The following is a 19,122-nucleotide window of genomic DNA, read 5'->3' as shown; positions in this document are numbered from 1 at the left end:
AAACTCGAGACACCTGGGTGGCTCAGCGGCTTGGCACCTGCCTTCCACCCAGGGTGCCATCCTGGAGTCCCGGGATCGAGTCCCACGTCGGGCTCCCTGCATGGAGCCTGCTTCTCCCTCTGCCTGTGTCTCTGCCTCTCTCTCTCTCTCTCTCTGTGTCTCTCATGAATAAATAAATAAAATCTTAAAAAAAAAATGGAAAAACTCCTTGAAAGACACAAACTACCAAAGCCCATTCAAGAAGAAATAGAGGGGTGCCTTGCTGGCTTAGTCGGTAAAGCATGTCACTCTTGATCTTGGGGTTGTCAGTGTGAGCCCCACAATGGGTATAGAAATTACTTTTAAAAAATAAAATCTTAAAAAAAAGAAATAGATCATCTGAGCCATATATTTTTTTAATATTTTATTTATTTATTCATGAGAGGCACAGAGAGAGAGGCAGAGACAGAGGCAGAGGGAGAAGCAAGCTCCTCACAGAGAGCCCAGTGTGGGACTCGACCCCAGGACCTCAGGATCATGCCCTGAGCCAAAGGCAGACACTCAACTACTGAGCCTCCCAGGCCTCCTGTCTGAGTCATATCATATGTTAAAGATACTGAATTCTTTCTTTTTCTAAAAAGAAGATTTTATTTTTAACTAATCTCTACACCCAACATGGGGCTCAAACTCACAACTCCAAGATCAAGAGTCACCATCTATACCAACTGAGCCAGCCAGGCATCCTGAATTCTTTTTTTTTTTTTTTTTTTTTTTTTTTTTAGTTTTTAGTTTTTAATTTTTCATTAAGAACGGGGTGCCTGAGTGGCTGTTGGTTAAACGTCTAACTGGTGATTTTGGATCAGGTCATGATCTCACAGGTTGTGAGGTCGAGCTCTGCCTCTGGGTCTGTGCTCAGCAGGGACTCAGCTTGAGATTCTCTCCCCCTTCCCTTCCCCCCACTCGTACTCTTTCTCTCTCAAATAAATGAATTTAAAAAAAAAGGAATATAGGGATCCCTGGGTGGCGCAGCGGTTTAGCGCCTGTCTTTGGCCCAGGGCGCGATCCTGGAGACCCGGGATCGAATCCCACGTCAGGCTCCCGGTGCATGGAACCTGCTTCTCCCTCTGCCTGTGTCTCTGCCTCTCTTTCTCTCTCTCTGTGTGACTATCATAAATAAATAGAAAAAATTTAAAAAAAAGGAATATAGATGACATACAATATTAGTTTTAGGCGTACAACATAGTGATTTGACAATTATGTACACTGTGAATTGCTCACCACGGTAAGTGTAGTTATTATAGACTATATTCGCTATGCTGTACTTTTCATCTCCAGGACTCATTTATTTTATAACTGGCAGTTTGTACTTCTTTATCCCCTTCACATATTTTACTCATCCTCCCATCCCCTATCTCATGGCAACCACCAGTTTGTTTTCTGCATTTATATTTCTGATTTTTTGTTTATTAATTTGTTTTTTCTAGATTTCACATATAAGTGAAAACATGTGGTGTTTGTTTTGTTTTAACTCATTTCACTTCCCATAATACCTTTTAGGTTCACTCATGTTACCACAAATGGCATGATTTGTGTAAAGCAGCAGCTGAGATAGTCTCAGTCTCTAAAGGGTGGGTGGACTATTTATTCATGAACATGGCTAAGGTCTTGGGGACCAGGCTCTGTCCTTGACCAGGCTCTGTCCGTTGATTGGATCTTTTTTTTTCTCCCCTTGATTGGATCTTCTAACATCATACCACAGTAGTTCTTTTTCAGACATGACCTAATTTTCATGGTTTTGATTCAGAAAGAACTTATTAAGGATGGGGATGTTGGGTCAGAGAATTAGAGCTTCCTCTTAAACGACAGTCTATCTACTAAAGCCTAATAATAGAGTGGCTCAGAAGGTACGCATTGTGCAACAGAAAGATCCAGGTCAAAGTTCAGAGGACACAAATACCAGTGATGTCTAAATGACAAAGCCTCTAATGAGCTGTGTTGATTATTATGGACACCTATGATTCTTTGGGGGTTTGAATGGGATAGAGGATCTGAAAGTAGAGCTTGATTTATAGCTGCCCAGACCACTTTCAAAGCTTTTTACTTTAGGAGGCTTCTTTCACGTTTATTTTTATTTTTTGAAAGGATTTTATTTATTTATTCATGAGAGACACACACAGAAACAGAGGCAGAGACACAGGCAGAGGAAGAAGCAGGCTCCATGCAGGGAGCCCGATGTGAGACTCGATCCTGGCACCCCGGGATCACACCCTGAGCCAAAAGCAGATGCTCAACCGCTGAACCACCCAGGCGTCCCTCACGTTTAGATATTTATCTAATTACATGATACAAAGATTTGATAGAATTTCCAGGTCAGAATGTGCTGTCCTTGGGCCGTAATAATGTTAGGCTTTATCCTTCATGACTCAGGGCCTCAAGCCAATAAATTGTCTAATATGACTTGTGAAAAGCCTTTGGAAGTGGCCTACATAGCCCCACCTAAAGATTACTTGAGGGATGTGGCTTGAATTTTGTCCTCAATCAAGACTTGTCCATTTTTTTTAGCTGTGCTTGGACTGCATGCAATGAGACCATTGTCTTATGTGGGAACCACTATTAGAATACACTCTTAGTTTCATTATTGTAATGGAATATGTGGACATCTCTCAGCAGATATTATTGTGCTAGCGTTTGACTCATTAATGAAATTATCCAGGGGAGTTTTAAATAACTCAGCAAAAGGAAGAGCATGCGTATTTCATACCTTGCCAGGTGAAAGCATATTTGCCTTAATGGATATGGAAAAGAAGACATTGGGGATCCCTGGGTGGCACAGCGGTTTGGCGCCTGCCTTTGGCCCAGGGCGCGATCCTGGAGACCCTGGATCGAATCCCACGTCAGGTTCCCGGTTCATGGAGCCTGCTTCTCCCTCTGCCTATGTCTCTGCCTCTCTCTCTCTCTCTCTCTCTGTGACTATCATAAATAAATAAAAAATTAAAAAATATATATATATATAAAAAGGAAAAGAAGACATTATCAAATCCAACGTCACATACCAAGTGCCAGCAGTGGCGACAATTCAGTCACCAATGGTCAGTGCTGATGAAGTAGGAGTGGTGACTTTTTACTTAAACCTCAGTAGTCCATGATAATTTGCCAAGTACTACTATCTCTTTTCAGAGATAGGGCTGTTAAACTGGGAGATAGCACTGTAGTAATCCTTGAATGATGAATGTGTTTTCCTTTTCTCTTTTTTTAAAAGATTTTATTTATTTATTCATTCATGAGAGACATAGAGAGAGAGGCAGAGACACAGGCAGAAGGAGAAGCAGGCTCTATGTAGGAAGCCTGATTCAGGACTCAATCCCAGGACCTGGGGATCACGACCTGAGCCGAAAGCAGGTGCTCAACTGCTGAGCTACTCAGGCATCCCTCTTTTCTTTTTAAAAAGATTTTATTGGAGTATGGGCAGCTCCCTTTGATGATTTCCGCTGAATTTATGAAAGCAATCTGTGGGGATTTCGAATCATGACTGATTCTCAAAAGCATGTCAAGGCATTTGCACCTTGCTCAAGTAATTCTAAATGGACATATCAACTATGCAGTCCAGTGAGGGAAATGGCCAATGCACTCTCAACAAAATACTCAAAAGCTCTCATAATAATTTCAGTTCAGTTCATAAGTACTGATCCTTTTATCCAGAAGCCATAGCAACATCACTTTACATGAGCAGAGCCCTTGGGGAGAATCCTTTTTTTCTCCCGAACCTCATTATAAACCTAAACTACTTTCCCAGGCTGTATGTCCAGGTTTCCTCTGTTAAGGCAGGATATACATCAGCACGGAGGAGCTATTATTCTAACAAGTTAGCCAACGAATCAGTCAAAGGAATTGCTAATTTGGAAAGGCCAGATGTCTAGTTAATCAAATAACAAATACTGGATTTCCATTTCTTAAGAAAACTGATAATGAATCTATACCTTATTCATACAGGTTGCCAGCGTTTATATCCACCACAGAGAACGTAATGATCCCACTGGCCACATGACAAGCAGAAAACACGAAACTGAACTGGTGTTACAGACTGAATGACTGAGTTCCCCCCAAATTCCTTTTTTTTAAAAAAAAGATTTTATTTACTTATCTGAGAGAGAGAGAGAGAGAGAGAGAGGCAGAGACCCAGGCAGAGGGAGAAGCAGGCTGCATGCAGGGAGCCCGATGCGGACTCAATCCCAGATCTCCAGGATCACACCCTGGGCGGAAGGCGGCACTAAACCACTGAGCCACCCGGGCCGCCCCCTCCCCCAATTCCTTTTTTTTTTTTTTTTTTTTTATTTATGATAGTCACACAGAGAGAGAGAGAGAGAGGCGCAGAGTCACAGGCAGAGGGAGAAGCAGGCTCCATGCAACGGGAGCCCGACGTGGGATTCGATCCCGGGTCTCCAGGATCGCGCCCTGGGCCAAAGGCAGGCGCCAAACCGCTGCGCCACCCAGGGATCCCTTTTTTTTTTTTTTTTTTTTTTTTATTTACCCTCCCCCAATTCCTATGTTGAAACGCTACCCCCACAATGTGATGGTGTTAGGAGGTGCGACCTTTGGGAAACGATTAGGTTTAAATGAAGTGATGAGGGTAGAGCCCCGCGATGTGACTAATGTTCTGAAAAGAGGAAGAGACAGATTAGCGCTCTCCACCATGTGAGGGTATATAGCAAAAAGACAGCTGTCTGCAAAACACAAAGAGAACTCTCACAGACACTGAATACACTGACCCCTTGATCTTGGACATTTCAGCCTCTAAAAACTGTGAGAAATAAGTGTTTTAAGTCAGCAGTCTATGGTATTTTGTTATAGCAGCCTGAACAGACTAAGACAGCTGGCACGAGCATCTTGAAATCACTGCTATTTTTTGAAGTAGAATAGTATCTGGAGATTATGATTTAGTCATAACCTTGTGCAATGCAGAAGGTTCAGTTTTTTTTTTTTAATTTATTTATGAGAGAGAGCAATAGAGAGCGCACGAGTGAGGGGAGAGGCAGGAGGAGAGAATAAAGTAGATTCCCCATTGAGCATGGTTCAATCTCAGGACTCACGAGATCATGACCCAAGCCAAAACCAAGAGTCGGACACTTAACTAACTGAGCCACCCAGGTGTCCCTGGAAGGTTCATTTTCTTATTACTGTGACAGGTAACTTTTGATCTAGATTAAGTAGTTATCCTTCTCAGTTAAATTTGCTCATTTGTCATCCAAGTTTCCTTAGGCATGTCCTAAGTGTCCAGCAGTAGCTGTTGACGTGCTGGTATCAATGATAGAAACACTTCACAAATGGAAAATGCCAATATCCTATCAGTGCCAGACACTTCAAGTCGAAAATCGGTTCATTCTAATAATCATTAAACTTTTCTTCTATCCACTGCATGCAAAGTAAAGCTTTTGGAAGTTCGTCAAAGGTAAAACATCTGGCACTCGGGTAAATGCTATTAAATTAAATTAATTAATTAATTAAGCAGGCTCCACAGCCAACATGGGGCTTGAACTCACAACCCTGAAATCAAGATCTGAGCTGAGATCAAGAATTGGACATTTAACCGACTGAGCTACCCAGGCATCCCCTGAATGCTATTTTAAATTCAATCACAAAGTTCAGCATCAAAGATGAAATGTCTTTGCAATGAGCACACACAAATTTTGGTGCACCATGGTGTCATTTTAAAAATAGTCCTGGGGTGCCCAGGTAGCTCAGTCGGTTAAGTATCTGCCTTGGCTCAGGTCATCATCCTGGGGTCCTGGGATCGAGCCTTGCACTGGTCCCCTACTCGTGCTCTCTCTCTCAAATAATGAAAAATAAAATCTTTTTTAAAAGTCCTATTAAATTAGAAATCTACTTAGGAGTAGAAATGTACTTTCTCAGGATGCCTGGGTGGCTCAGTGGTTGAGCATCTGCCTTTGACTCAGGGCATGATCCTGGGGTCTGGGATCAAGTCCCACATTGGGCTCCTGTGGAGAGCCTGCTTCTCCCTCTGCTTGTGTCTCTTCCTCTGTCTCTCATGAATAAATATAATCTTAAAAAAAAAAAAAAGAAATGTACTTTCTCATGAGTAGTATGGATCCTTGCATTCCCATCTTCTTTATGGCCTCTAAAAAGTATTCAGAATGCAAATTTGAGGTACTGATGTTAACCCTCACATTCGACACCGCTAATATTAACAAGTAGACCAGATTGGGAAGTAAACACATATATCAGCCCAGATCCCCTCCCTCGAGCTTCTGGCTTCAGCAGTTTTCTACCACATTAGTTTGAATATACAAAATCTATTTCAAATCATCCTCCAGTCTTTTATATACCTTAGTTTGAAGTTAAGTATGTGCTGTTTTCCAGATCTTACTCTGTTCCTCTGTCTTTTGAAAAAAACTTCATTTTAGGTAAAAAACGGGTGAATTCAAACAACCATGGAACACATGAGATGCACTACCCAAAACGTCTACTAGACGGAACATGACCTAGAGAACGCATCCCTAGTGGGGTTGCTCAGGACTGAAGGTCTCCTGACCAGTCACCTTCTTGACTTGACTGCTCAGGACCACTGCTCCCGTGGCAGAGGTTGTCTTTCAAAGATGACTGTTGGTTCTCTCATACTGTCTTACGACATAATGTTGACAATCACCCCATGGGGCAAGAGTGATGTTACGGATTTCCAAAGATGGGACGTATAGGGCATTAAGGCTTCTTCTGGTTTTCTTGGATGCTCACCCTTAGAAGCCAGCAGCCACACTCTGAGAGAGCCCAGGCTACGTGAAGGTGTCACATGGAAGTGTACCACTTGACCACAGCAGCCGGCCTTCCAGCTGACAATCAGCATCAACCACCAAACATGTCAGTGCGTTGGCCCCCAGGTGATTCTACCTTCAGCTTTAAAGTCACTTCTCAGACACTGGGAGCAGATGAGCATTCCGCACTGAGCCCTGCCCAAGAGCAGATTCATGCTAAATGACTTGTTTTCTTTCTTTTTTTTTTTTTTTTAAAGATTTTTATTTATTTATTCATAGAGACACAGAGAGAGAGAGAGAGAGAGAGAGGCAGAGACACAGGCAGAGGGAGAAGCAGGCTCCATGTAGGGAGCCCGATGTGGGACTCGATCCCTGGTCTCCAGGATCACGCCCCTGGCTGCAGGCAGCACTAAGCCGCTGCGCCACTGGGGCTGCCCAATGACTTGTTTTCTAAAAAACAAACCAAACAACCCAAAAAAGCCCAAAAGAAAAACCAACCGCCCCCACAAAATCCCACCTTGAGATATAATTCACATATTACACACATAAACATATAACTCAATGACTTTTAGTGTATTTGGAGTTACACAACCATCATAGTTCTGGAGCCTTCCATCACCCCCCGCCCCCCGCCCCGTGAGAGCCCTGACCTCATTAGCAGTCTCTCTCCATTTCCTCCAACACTCCTTCCAGCCCTCGGCAACCGTTAGCCTACCTTCTGTCTCTAGTGGATTTGCCTGTTCCAGCCATTTCATGTAAGCCAAATCATACACTAGGAGGTCTTTGGTGACTGGCTTCTTCCACTTTGCATATTTTCAAACATGTTTCGTCCACATTGTCAATGTTTTTTTCATCTTGTTCCTTTTTAATGCTATTCCACTATATGAATAGGCCACCTTTCATTTATCCACTCATCAGCTGATGGACATCAGGCTATTTCCACTTTTCGGCTACCAATATGAACATCCGCATACAAAGTTTTGTGTGATGTTTTCACTTCTCTTGGTGACACTTAAGGGATGGAGGTGCCAGTTCATATGGCAACTCTAGGTCTTAGCTTTTGAGGAACTGCCAGTTTCCAGACCGTGCCTGAACCATTTTACATTCCCCCCAGCAGTGGAGATTCTAGTTTCTCCACATCCTTGTCAACACTTGTTATTGTTCATCTTTAACTATGGCCATCCGGGTGGGTTGGGTGCAAAGCAGGATCGCTGTGGCTTTGATTTACGTTCTCTGATGGGTAATAATGTTGAAGAGCTTTCCATGTGTTTATTGGCCATGTGTACATCTTCTTCAGAATAAAGTTTATTCAAATCCTTTGCCAGCTTTTTAAATTGGGTTTTATCATTGAGTTGCAAGAGTTCTTGTAGATACCAGTTCCTTAGGAGATATAGGACTTTTTTTTTCAATATTTTTTTCCCATTCTGTAGGTTACCTTTTCACTTTTTCTTAAAAGATTTTTTTTATTTATTCATGAGAGGCACAGAGAGAGAGACACACACAGGCAGAGACAAGAAGCAGGCTCCATGCAGGGAGCCCGACGTGGGACTTGATCCCGGGTCTCCAGGATCAGGCCCTGGGCTGAAGGCAGTGCTAAATCGCTGGGCCACCCGGACTGCCCACCTTTTCACTTTCTTTTTTTTTTTTTTAATTTTTTTTTAATTTTTATTTATTTATGATAGTCACAGAGAGAGAGAGAGAGAGGCAGAGACACAGGCAGAGGGAGAAGCAGGCTCCATGCACCGGGAGCCTGACGTGGGATTCGATCCCGGGTCTCCAGGATCGCGCCCTGGGCCAAAGGCAGGCACTAAACCACTGCGCCACCCAGGGATCCCCTTTTCACTTTCTTGATGGGATCATTTGAAGCACATACATCTTAAATTTTGATCATGTCAAATTCTTGTTTTCTGTTGGTGCTTTTTTTTTTTTTTTTTTTTAAGATTTTGTTTATTTTTTCATGAGAGACAGAGAGAGAGAGAGAGAGGCAGAGACACAGGCAGAGGGAGAAGCAGGCTCCATGCAGGGAGCCTGATGTGGGACTCGATCCCAGGACTCCAGGATCATACCCTGGGCCAAAGGCAGGTGGTCAACCGCTGAGTCACCCAGGGATCCGCTATAGTTTTAGCTTTTACATTTAGGTCTACGATCCTAGAGTTCATTTGGTGTGTGTTATGGTGTGAGGAGAGGGATCAACTTCATTCTTTTGCATGTGGATATCCAGTTGTCCCAGCATCAGTTGTTGACAACTACTATTTTCCTATTGAATTGTCTTGACATGCTTCTCTAAAACCAACTGAAAATATATGTAAAGATTTATTTCTGGACTCTCGATTCTATTTCATTGATCTATATGTCTACCCTTATGCCAGCATCACACGTCTTATTATTATAGCTTTATGGTAAGTTTTGAAATAAAGAATCAGAGAACTCAGTCTTTTTATTCAAGATTATTTTAGTTATTCTGTGTCCCTTGAATTTCCACACGAATTTTAGGACTTACGAGTTTCTGTTAAAACAAACAAACAAACAAACAAACAAAAAACCGGTTGGACTTTCGGTAGAGATTGCATTGAATCTTCAGATTAATTGCAACTTGGAGGATTTTTGCCATTTTAGTCAATTCGATTTTAGGATGGCTAGTTGTGCAATGGTAACTGATATACCATCCCACTCAGGGGAAGAATCCATTTTATTGTGAAGACAAGGGAGGGTGACCACTTCTTAAGAGAATAAAATTTTGTTTGCAAGGTATCTCCTTCTAGATGGCAAATAGGACATTTCTTAGAACAAAAACTTTCTGGTTGGTGGTTTGGTCTGACATTTCCAAATTGAGCCCTCTGTCTCACTTCAAGATCTGGAAGCTCCAACTGCTGACCTCTGTTGCTTGGCTAATTCCCAACTCCCTGCCCAGGGCTAGACTGATTTTCTGCACTGGGAATGGTCAAATAGCCACCATCAGACCTGAGGTTTTTCTTCTTTAGCCTCAGGTGTCCCCTGCTTGGAGTAGGGGTTTGCCAAGGGAAATGGGGACCCCGGCTGCCCATGTCACATTTCCACTTTCAACAGCAGGAGACCCTCGGCAAGGCTGAGAGTCTTAGAGATGACAAGGCGACAAGGAGGCTTTCACCAGGACAAGAGAAAAGCCACTGGTGAAATTGAGAGGCTGTTAAAAATGTCACCCAACATCTTAGGGGTCCCCAGGGGCATCTTTCTGCTTCTTGGTGGGGATGCTAACAGTAGGTTTTGCCCCAAGAATTCTATTTCTATTTCATGAAGTGATTCTGAATTAGAATATTTACTTTTGGGTGTATGGCCTCCTTTTCTTCTCCTATGACCAGCAGAGTGAGGAGACCTCAGTCCTGCCATTGAGAGTTCAGGCTGGTTTCTGGACAGGGATCAGGAGGCACCCTCCTGAGGGCAGTGTGTGCTGCACCTCTGCCCTCTGGAGACTCCAGTTTACGGTCCTGCCTCCCTGAAGCAGGATGAAAACAGGCTGCAGACAGTAAAGGACACAGGTTCGTGGGGTTTACTCAGGGCCTAGATTACAGTCAGGTCAGGTGTCTGCTTTATTCAGACAGGAACTTCCCAAGTGGACAACAGCCCCAACCTTTCCACATTGTGAAGGCAACTGGGAGCCAGATAGGAATCTAGAAAAATAATGCATTGATCCAGACAATCAAAAAAGTCCACTAAATCAGCTTAAGGCAGACTGGTTGGGATGAGAACAGAAGAGGTGACCTGAAAGAGAGAAACCTCTGGCAGCTGGAGGCGGGCCTGGCCCTAGCGGAAGTAGTTGGGACATTCGTGGGCAACCAGGTGCCAGGCTTGATCGAAGGCCTGCACCACGGCCGGTGCCAGGGGCCCTTCCTCAGTCGCCGCCAAGTTCTGGGCCAGCTGCTCCACGCTGGACATGCCCAGGATGACTGCGTCCCCACGGGCACCCTGCAAGGGGAGATAGCCAGATGGGACCACACTTGCGCACCGTGGCGACCTCGGCCACACTTCCTCCCTGCCCCGCCCCGCCCTCGCCAAGCCTTGAGCTCTGGTGTTTATTTACACTGAATATAGTTCCACAAGGAACCTGAGATGCCTTCAAGGACCTTAACTATGTGACCACAAGCCCTGTCTTCTCTCCCTCTGCTGTAACGCTGCTCATCCTCAGACAGACTTAGGCTCAGAGCCCAGTTCTGAGACCAGCAGCCACATACGGCCGCTTGGTTACACCACCTCCCTGTGACTCCAGCTTCTCGATCTTCAACATGGTTATGGGAACGAGACACCATGGCAGGCACTCTTGGCGCCCGTTTATTGAGAAACTACACTGTGTACTTCAAACACCATGCAACCGAATGGGCTGATGCAGGGAAAGGTTTTAGTTAGGAAAACAGAGGATGCCAAGGAGAGGGCAACCCCCAACTCCCACCAAAGAGTGAGGCTATTGAGTTCTGAGAAACTGTCTACCCCCTGCACAGCTGTGTGAACCCACTCCCTCATCTGTAGAAGTGGGGGAATGACACTGCATAGGGCCTGAGTACTAAGTACATGGACGCATAGCCCTCGTCCTGGGCCTGGCACTCACACAGCCTGGTTGGCTCAGTCAGTGCAGAACACAACTCTTGGTCTCAGGGTTGTGAGTTTGAGTCCTAACACTGGGTGTGCAGATGACTTAAAAATAAATTTCTTGTATTTATTTTCAAGCCCCATGACCAACATGGGCATGAATTCATGACCCTGAGATCAAGAGTCACATGCTCCACTGACTGAACCAGCTGGGTGTTCCCCAAGTAAAGTCTTTGGGTGGGCGGGGAGGGGAATGTACTACTTAGAAATCACATAAAGGTAATTCTAGCTCTCCTAAAAGGGGTAGTAGTGCCCCCTCCAGGTAGGCTGGGTTACCTGGAGCTGGGAGTGGTGGTACAGCCACCGGAGGGCAGCCGAGGTCATGCTGGGGGCGCTGCTGCCATACGCAGCCTGCAGGGCCTTCTCCACCAGGGCAATGGCCTCGAAGTGGTGCTCCTTCCAGAAGCTGGGCAAGTGGGGAGGATGGCACAAGGGTCAATAACATGAGGTCACACTGAGGTTACAGCCACAAAGCCAAGCACAGCAGCTATGCCCACCCAACTCTGCAGAGAAGAGGGACCAGTGATCTTCCAGCAGCACGTCTACTTTATTGGGCAGCAGAACCACTGGGCACATAAGGCAGTTGAAGGGGTCTTACCAGAGTCCTCAAAAACATCTTTAACCTTTTCATGAGTTCTTAAAAACTCATAATATCTGCCCTTACTTTACCTAGTGAAGCAAAGGTAACTAGTACCAGGGGCAGGATTGAGGCCTGGGGTCCTGATCATCAATCTGGGATTCACTCTTTCCTTCAGGCAAGTGATAAGCACTTCTCAGGGAAGAGCTATGACTTGGAAGACCCGGTGTAAGATCTACGGATTTCCATTTGCTCACAGAGGTCCCGAGAAAACAAGAAATGCCAGAATTTGGTAATTTCTGCAGGAATCAAGAGACATAGGTCCAGACAGCAGGGAAGACCTGGAACCCCCAGGAAAGCAGCCTAGAATTTCTCCACTTCACCTTGCACCCCACTCACCCTGACGCAGCCCATCCCCAGCTCACCGATTCCTGTAGGTCTCAGCCCAGTTATTCCCAAAGAAGCGGCCCACGGGTTGTTTCCCATCCTTGTCCTCATACTTGTACTTGCCTGTCAGCAGGCCCCCTGCGGGAAGACCGCCATCAGATCAGCAGGCCCACGCTGCTCCCAGAGGCTGTTCTGGACTGGGCAGGGGATGGTCGGGGGGCCCAGGAGGGATGGAGGACTCAGCCCAGCCTCTCAAATCCCTCCCTGCCTCCACCGTGTCAGGAATAGGCAGAGACGGGACCAGGAATGGCCTCCCACCCCAGGGGGAGCCTGCCTCCCACCCCTGCAGCCGCCCATACCCGCCAAAGGGTTGTAGGCGTAGAACCTCAATCCGAAGTGCCTGAGGCAGGGAAAGAGCTCCGTCTCCACCTGCCGGGTGGTGGCGTTGTACATGCCCTGCAGGTAGAAGAGCCAGGAGAGGTTGCTTGTGTCAAGGGAAGGAACCCTAGCCACCTTCTTTTCTTCTTTATTATCTATTTGAGAAAGAGAACGCGCACACATGTGTGTGAGCTTACGTGGGTTAGGGGGGGCAGAGGAAGAGGGAAAGAAAAACTAAAGCAGATCCCACACTCAGCGCAGAGCCTGATGTGGGGCTCAACCTCACAACCCCAAGATCAAACCTGAGCCATAACCAAGAGTTGGGCGCTTTAACCCACTGCGCCACCCAGGGCCCACTCTGGACCCCATTCCCAGCCTTCTTTTAAAATTATCAGTCAAAAGCTGCCCAGGACTTCAGCAATGATTTCCCAAATTCCTAGTGGTGGTGGGGGATGGGCCCAGGCAGGAAAGCTGGGCGGCTACATCATTCCACAAACAGCTATTGTTGCCAGCTGTGGCTGGACACTGCATTGCCACACACGAGCAAGTCCAGCCAGGTTTCTGCCTCTGCATCCCACAGGTGTTAGCATCAGACTAAACACAAAGAAAGAAGTCGCCGTCGTTAGTTGAATGGATAAAGGAGTACTGCTCAGCCATGTAAAAAAGGATAAAGTCTTGCCTTTTGTGACAATATGGGATGACCTACAGAGTATGATGCTAAATGAAATAAGCCAAAGAAAATACTGTGTGATCTCACTTATATGTGTAATCTAAAAAACAAAACGCAAATGCAAAAAAGCAGAAACAGACCCATATACACAGAGAACAAACTGCCAGTTGTTGGAAGAGACGGGTTCGGGGATAGGCAAAAATGGGGGGCACCGGCTTCTAGTTAGGGAACCAGAAAGTCACAGGGATGAAAGGTACAACAGAAGGAATAAGTCAATGGTATTGGACTGGCTCTGCATGTTGACCCTGTAGCTACCACGCTGGTGGTGAGCACAGCATAACATAGACTGTTATGTTGTAAACCAGAGACTAAAATAACACGATGTATCAAAGACTAAAATAACACGATGTATCAATTATACTTCAATTAAAAGGATACACAAAAAGAAGACAGGTGGTCACTATGGAGGTGGGTTCTGGGATTACAGCAGATGCTCACAAATACTCCCTAAATGCATAAAGGTGATGCCTAGATACTGGAGGCTCTGCTGGGGCATCGGGAAAGGCTTCCAGGAGACGAGCCACCTCAGTGAGGCCTGAGCACTTACTTCTCTACCAGGGAGAAGGGGAAAAGTGGCCCAGGCTAACGCACTCAGTGAGAGAGCAGGAAGGAAGGGCCCAAGGAACACACGCAGGCGGCAGGGCAGCCAGGGCCAGAGGGAGCAGGTGCCTCCTGGACAAGCTAAAGGGCTTGCACGACAGCCCCACGGCACCTGGGAGCACCTCCAGGCAGTCAGCAGGGGAGTGGCGGGGATGGAGAGGGCACAGGAGGCTGTCGGAGGGGCCAAGAGAACCCGGGGATCAGCAGCAGCCCCGCAGACGGGCGCCTGAGGCCCCGGCCCTCACCTGGTACACGGTGGGCAGGACCCAGCCGTTGCTCCTGCAGAGGGTGCAGATCTCAGCCACCTCCCAGGCGGCATAGTTGGAGAGGCCCAGCTCCACGAACTTGTCCTGCGGGGGAGAGGTCCCCGTCAGAACCCACCGCGGCCCAGGACATTAGAAAGGGGATACAGGGGTGGGCCCCGTGGGGCTGGGGTCTGTCCCCAGCTCTGCTCTGGGACTACCCTGGTGCCTCCCCTCTCCTGGGTGATGACAGGCTGAGGAGAGGAGCAGCAGACCACCTCCTGGAGCTCGGGGGCTGGCCTCACCTCCTGGTGCAGCTGGTGGCAGGCCCGCAGCGTCTCTTCCACGGGGGTGTCGTGGTCAGGGGCATGTAGGTAGAAGAGGTCCACCCTGGAGCACTGCAATCGTTTCAGGGATGTGTCCAGCTGAGTCCAGAGACTATCAGGCTTCAGGGACTTCCCTTCCCAGGGATTGGCCTTGGTGGCAATTTTCACTTTGAGGGGAGCAAAAAATGGTTAAGAGGCTTATTATATGACCCCCTAAATTACTTCAGTTTTCTGAGCCTCAATTCTTTAATCTGTAAAATGGGGGTATAACAATGGTACTGCCCTCATAGGGAGATCATGAGCATTGTATAATGACATTTATGTCATCAATGCTCACTGCTGTTATAATCGCTAGTATTAGTCACCAAACTGCTGGCCACACCAGGCCTTGCCTAGAAGCACACTTATTCTCTGCCCTCAAGGAGCTCATAGCCTAAAGGTGATATTACACTAAGGTAAGTACAATAGAGAAAAGCCTCCCCGGCTCTAAAGGAGCCCAGAGTAGAGGAGTGTGGCTGTCCTGGGAATTCCAGGGTAGGCTTTCTGTAGTCATGACCCAGGAGCTGAGTCTCTTAAGAATGAGTCCAGGCCGACATGGAAGGATGGGAAGCACATTCTGGACCCTGGGAACATGGGCAGAGTCACAAAGGCAAACACACAGTCCGTGGAGGCCCATCCCTGCAATTCGGAGTTATAAGAGCATCAACTCCAGGCAGAGAGCGATGGGACAGGGGACAAGTAGAGAAGGGTGACAGACCTAATCGCAGATGCTTTTTTTCAAATACTGTCAATCAAAGCTATGCTCACTGTGTCTGAAGTCGGGAGGGAATTCAAGGGGGCAGGCCTGGACACAGGGAGGCGAGAGGCTGCCTCGAGAACTCTGCAGAGATGCAGCTGCCTGAACAGGTGCCGCTGGCAGAGATCAATCTGAGAGGTACAAGGCAAAAGGAGAAGCCGGTTGCAGATGCCCTGCCCCTGCACTCAGGGCAGTGCGCGTCTGTGCATCCACAGCTGACACACGATCCCCATGAGGATGGGATAGTGTACTGCCACGCAAGCAGCCCAGAAGGGCTAGAGCGCGCCAGGTGTCTGGATTCTACACTTCTCACACTTGGCAAAGGCAACTCTGCAGGTCAGAGAGGAGGCACACGGCCACTTGGGATGTAGGAGAGAACCAGGCCCACAGCTTCTTGCCCATATTTTCTCCATTTCCCCCCACAATTCTCAAATCCTCTGTACTCCTGGTGTGAACTTTGCCTTAAGTCCAACCTGTGGACTTTGGCTCAGCGAGTGCCCAGGCTCAGGACGCAGGGAAAGGCTGGGAAGAGAAAAACCAATTCAGAAACTAAATCTTCGTTGTTAAGGGGGAGGCAGCAGGGTTAACCAGAACTCGTGGGTCTGAGATACAGCTTCCTCCAGCCCCACCAAGCTATGAACTGAAGGAGGACCCAGAGGGGCTCCCGCACAAGAGCTGGGAAGGACAGAAGAGCAGCAGAGGATGTTTGTAAAAATATGAGTGAAAGTTTACTGGGCCCTACTGATGTGAGAAACAAAGGCAAAAGAAAGAAAAAATTAAATTTCCTTACTGCCTACAGCCTATTGACAGGTCCTTCTTTTTTTTTTTTTTAAGATTTTATTTATTCATGAGACACACAAAGAGAGAAGCAGGCTTTTTGCAGGGAGCCTGATGCGGGACTCGATCCCAGGACCCTGGGATCACGACCTGAGCAGAAGGCAGACACTCAACCACTGAGCCCCCCAGGTGCCCCTGACAAGTCCTTGAGACAGGCAGAGGGACATTTCTCTAGGGACTCAGCAGCCTCAATGTTAATATTTTGCTAAGGGCAAGAGGCAATCTTGGTCTGCCCCTTGCCCCCAGGATCCCGTAGGTCTACTTTAATGTATAAAAATAAAAATTCCGGGATCCCTGGGTGGTACAGCGGTTTGGTGCCTGCCTTTGGCTCAGGGCGTGATCCTGGAGACCCGGGATCAAATCCCACGTTGGGCTCCCTGTGCATGGAGCCTGCTTCTCCCTCTGCCTATGTCTCTGCCTCTCTCTCTCTCTCTCTCTGTGACTATCATAAATAAATAAAAAAATTAAAAAAAAAAAAAATTCCTGGGCAGCCCCAGTAGCGCAGCGGTTTAGCGCCGCCTGCAGCCCAGGGCCTGATCCTGGAGACCCAGGATCGAGTCCCACGTCGGGTTCCCTGCATGGATCTCACAGTCAAGGGGAAGAAGGGAATTAGAGTCCACATGTTGAAGGGAGAGTCAGAGTTGGGGTCATATTCTTAACCACTTTATCCAGTCAAGAAGAAACAAGAGGGACGCCTGGGGGCTAAGGAATTGAGCTTCTGCCTTCAGCTCAGGGCGTGATGCCGGGCTCTTTGCATGGAGCCTGCTTCTCCCTCTGCCTGTGTCTCTGCCTCTCTCTCTCTCTCTCTCTCTCTCTCTCACTCTGTATCTCTCATAAGTAAATGAAATAAAAATCTTTAAAAAAATAAAATAAAAAATAAAAATAAAAATTCCTTTGGAAACTTCCTTGATCTCTACCCCCCTCCCCACAAGATACATGTTAGCAATCATCCAACAAGCCTATGGACCACTAACATACATCTGAAGGGCCTCATGATTGAGTTTTTACTAAAAAGTAAAACTTTTCCTTTAAAAAATTTTATTTATATTTTTTAACATTTTTACTAATTTTTAAAAGAGATTTTATTTATTTATCCATGAGAGACACACAGAGAGAGGCAGAGACACAGGCAGAGGGAGAAGCAGGCTCCCTGCAGGGTGCCCGATGCGGGACTCGACCGCGGGTCTCCAGGATCACGACCTGGGCCGAAGGCAGGCGCTAAACCGCTGAGCCACCCAGGGATCCCAGATTTATTTATTTTAGGAGGGAGGAGCAGGAGGAGGAGAGAGACCTTTAAGCAGACTTTTTCCTAACAAGAGCTAGCCCCCTCAAGGTCCTGGAAATCCAGTGTCCAAAATACCTTGGAGGTTTGTGCTGATCCTAAACCCTTGTCAACTTGAAAGAATAGAACTAGTCACCCATCACAACCCCAGTGCTGCTCTTTCTGCCCACGGGTCCTACCGCCACTCTGTGCTTTGCTAAAAACCACCTTATTTTGCACCAAAGAAGTCTCAAAAATTCTTTCCCGGCTGTCGGCTCCAAATCCCAACATTTTCCTACTCACTACCATGTGCCAGGCATCCTCCACGGCACTTCCAATGGCGTCAGGCTAATGAGGGACAGAGTCCCTGCGGCGCACATCCATCCACTACCCAAGTCGCACCTGTCTACAGGTTGTCCCTCCACATACCAGACGCTGCATTTCCAAGCCTGGTCTGCACAGCTGTGCCCTCAGCCTTCAGCCCCTTTCTCCCATTCTCTTCCCAGCAAACTATTTTTTTTTTTTTTAAGATTTTATTCATTCATGAGAGACACAGAGAGAGAGAGAGAGGCAGAGACACAGGCAGAGGAAGAAGCAGGCTCCACGCAGGGAGCCCGATGTGGGCCTCGATCCCAGGTCCTCAGGATCAGAACCTGAGCTGAAGGCAGATGCTCAAGAGCTGAGCCACCCAGGGGTCCCCCGCAGCAAACTTCAACTGACCCTTTAAGGCCCAGTTCTGGTGTTCTCCGAACCTTCCCTAGTGCTTCTCCTGGACCCCTTGATCCCCCCCAAAGTGCTTCCTCTTCTGGGCTTCAACCTTTCCCATTAGACTGTAAGGTCCCTGGGGGGTGGGCCGGAGCCACCTGCAGCCCCAGAACAAACCTCCTCACTCCGGATGTTCCGTCCCAGCTCTCTCCCCGCCTGCTCTGTGGCCTAGATGCAGCTGTCTCCGGGGTGGGGGGGTGGGGGGCGGGGCACTGCCAACTGCAGGGAGCAAAGTCTAGGGGCTGATGAAAGACCAGGATGAGAAGAGGGGGCTGCTCAGGGAGCCACGGGGTGGGGGGGAGGAGGGCAACGCCGAGAGGGGCGGGTTGGGGCACCTGGCAGGGCTGGAGGGGGCAGCGCCGGGCCTGGAGACCACCGCCTTCGGGAGGGGCCCCGAGAAGGCGAGGCGGGGAGGAAGCGCAGGACTGGACCCGGCTCCGGAGCTGCACCCCCAGGGGAAGGGGGGGACAAAGCGGTGTCCGGGGCGACCGGTGCACGGGCCTGAGGACGGGGGGGTGTCACCTGTGCAGTGGCCGCCGCGCAGCCCGAGGCCCAGGCCGCCCAGGATGCTCTCCGACTGGCCGTCGCTGTACATGAAGGCCGTGTCCAGCTCCGTGTGGCCGCGCTCCAGGAAGGCGCGCACGGCCGCGGCGCTGGCGGCGGCGTCCATGCGGCGCCCCATCTCCATGGTGCCCAGCACGGTGGCGGGCCGCGCCGGGGTCCCCGAGGCGGCCCGCGGCGGCGACAGCGGACGGGACATGGCGGCAGCGGCGGCGGCGCGAAGCTCGGGCGCCGGGACACCAGGGGCGCAGCGCAGCGCACCGCCCGCCACCGCGCGACCCACGGCGCGCAGCATGACG

The 19,122-nt window shown here is 48.2% G+C and overlaps 1 protein-coding gene across 1 annotated transcript; it reads right to left on the bottom strand.

Moving 5' to 3' along the window:
* Positions 1-9,177: 9,177 nt before the first annotated feature.
* Positions 9,178-19,118, bottom strand: LOC144314822 (aflatoxin B1 aldehyde reductase member 4-like). The gene is made up of 7 exons (XM_077899384.1): positions 18,785-19,118; positions 14,583-14,770; positions 14,281-14,385; positions 12,687-12,783; positions 12,366-12,465; positions 11,640-11,769; positions 9,178-10,685 (listed from the first exon to the last, which is right to left on the bottom strand). Exons 1-7 carry the CDS (start codon positions 19,116-19,118, stop codon positions 10,524-10,526), a joined length of 1,116 nt encoding a protein of 371 aa, XP_077755510.1. The 3' UTR covers positions 9,178-10,523.
* Between the last annotated feature and the right edge of the window lie 4 nt (positions 19,119-19,122).

Source organism: Canis aureus, chromosome 5 (assembly GCF_053574225.1).
Source record: "Canis aureus isolate CA01 chromosome 5, VMU_Caureus_v.1.0, whole genome shotgun sequence".
Lineage (NCBI taxonomy): Eukaryota > Metazoa > Chordata > Mammalia > Carnivora > Canidae > Canis > Canis aureus.
The sequence above is the reverse complement of the archived record's forward strand: the minus strand, read 5'-3'. Positions and strand labels throughout refer to the sequence as shown.

Excerpts from the sequence above, each read along its gene's own strand:
- LOC144314822 (XM_077899384.1), bottom strand. The coding sequence starts at position 19,118 with ATGCTGCGCGCCGTGGGTCGCGCGGTGGCGGGCGGTGCGCTGCGCTGC. Across the intron at positions 12,784-14,280 it reads TCCTGCCCACCGTGTACCAG|GGCATGTACAACGCCACCAC; the intron begins GTGAGGGCCGGG and ends TTCTACCTGCAG. Across the intron at positions 11,770-12,365 it reads GCTGAGACCTACAGGAATCG|CTTCTGGAAGGAGCACCACT; the intron begins GTGAGCTGGGGA and ends CCACTTGCCCAG.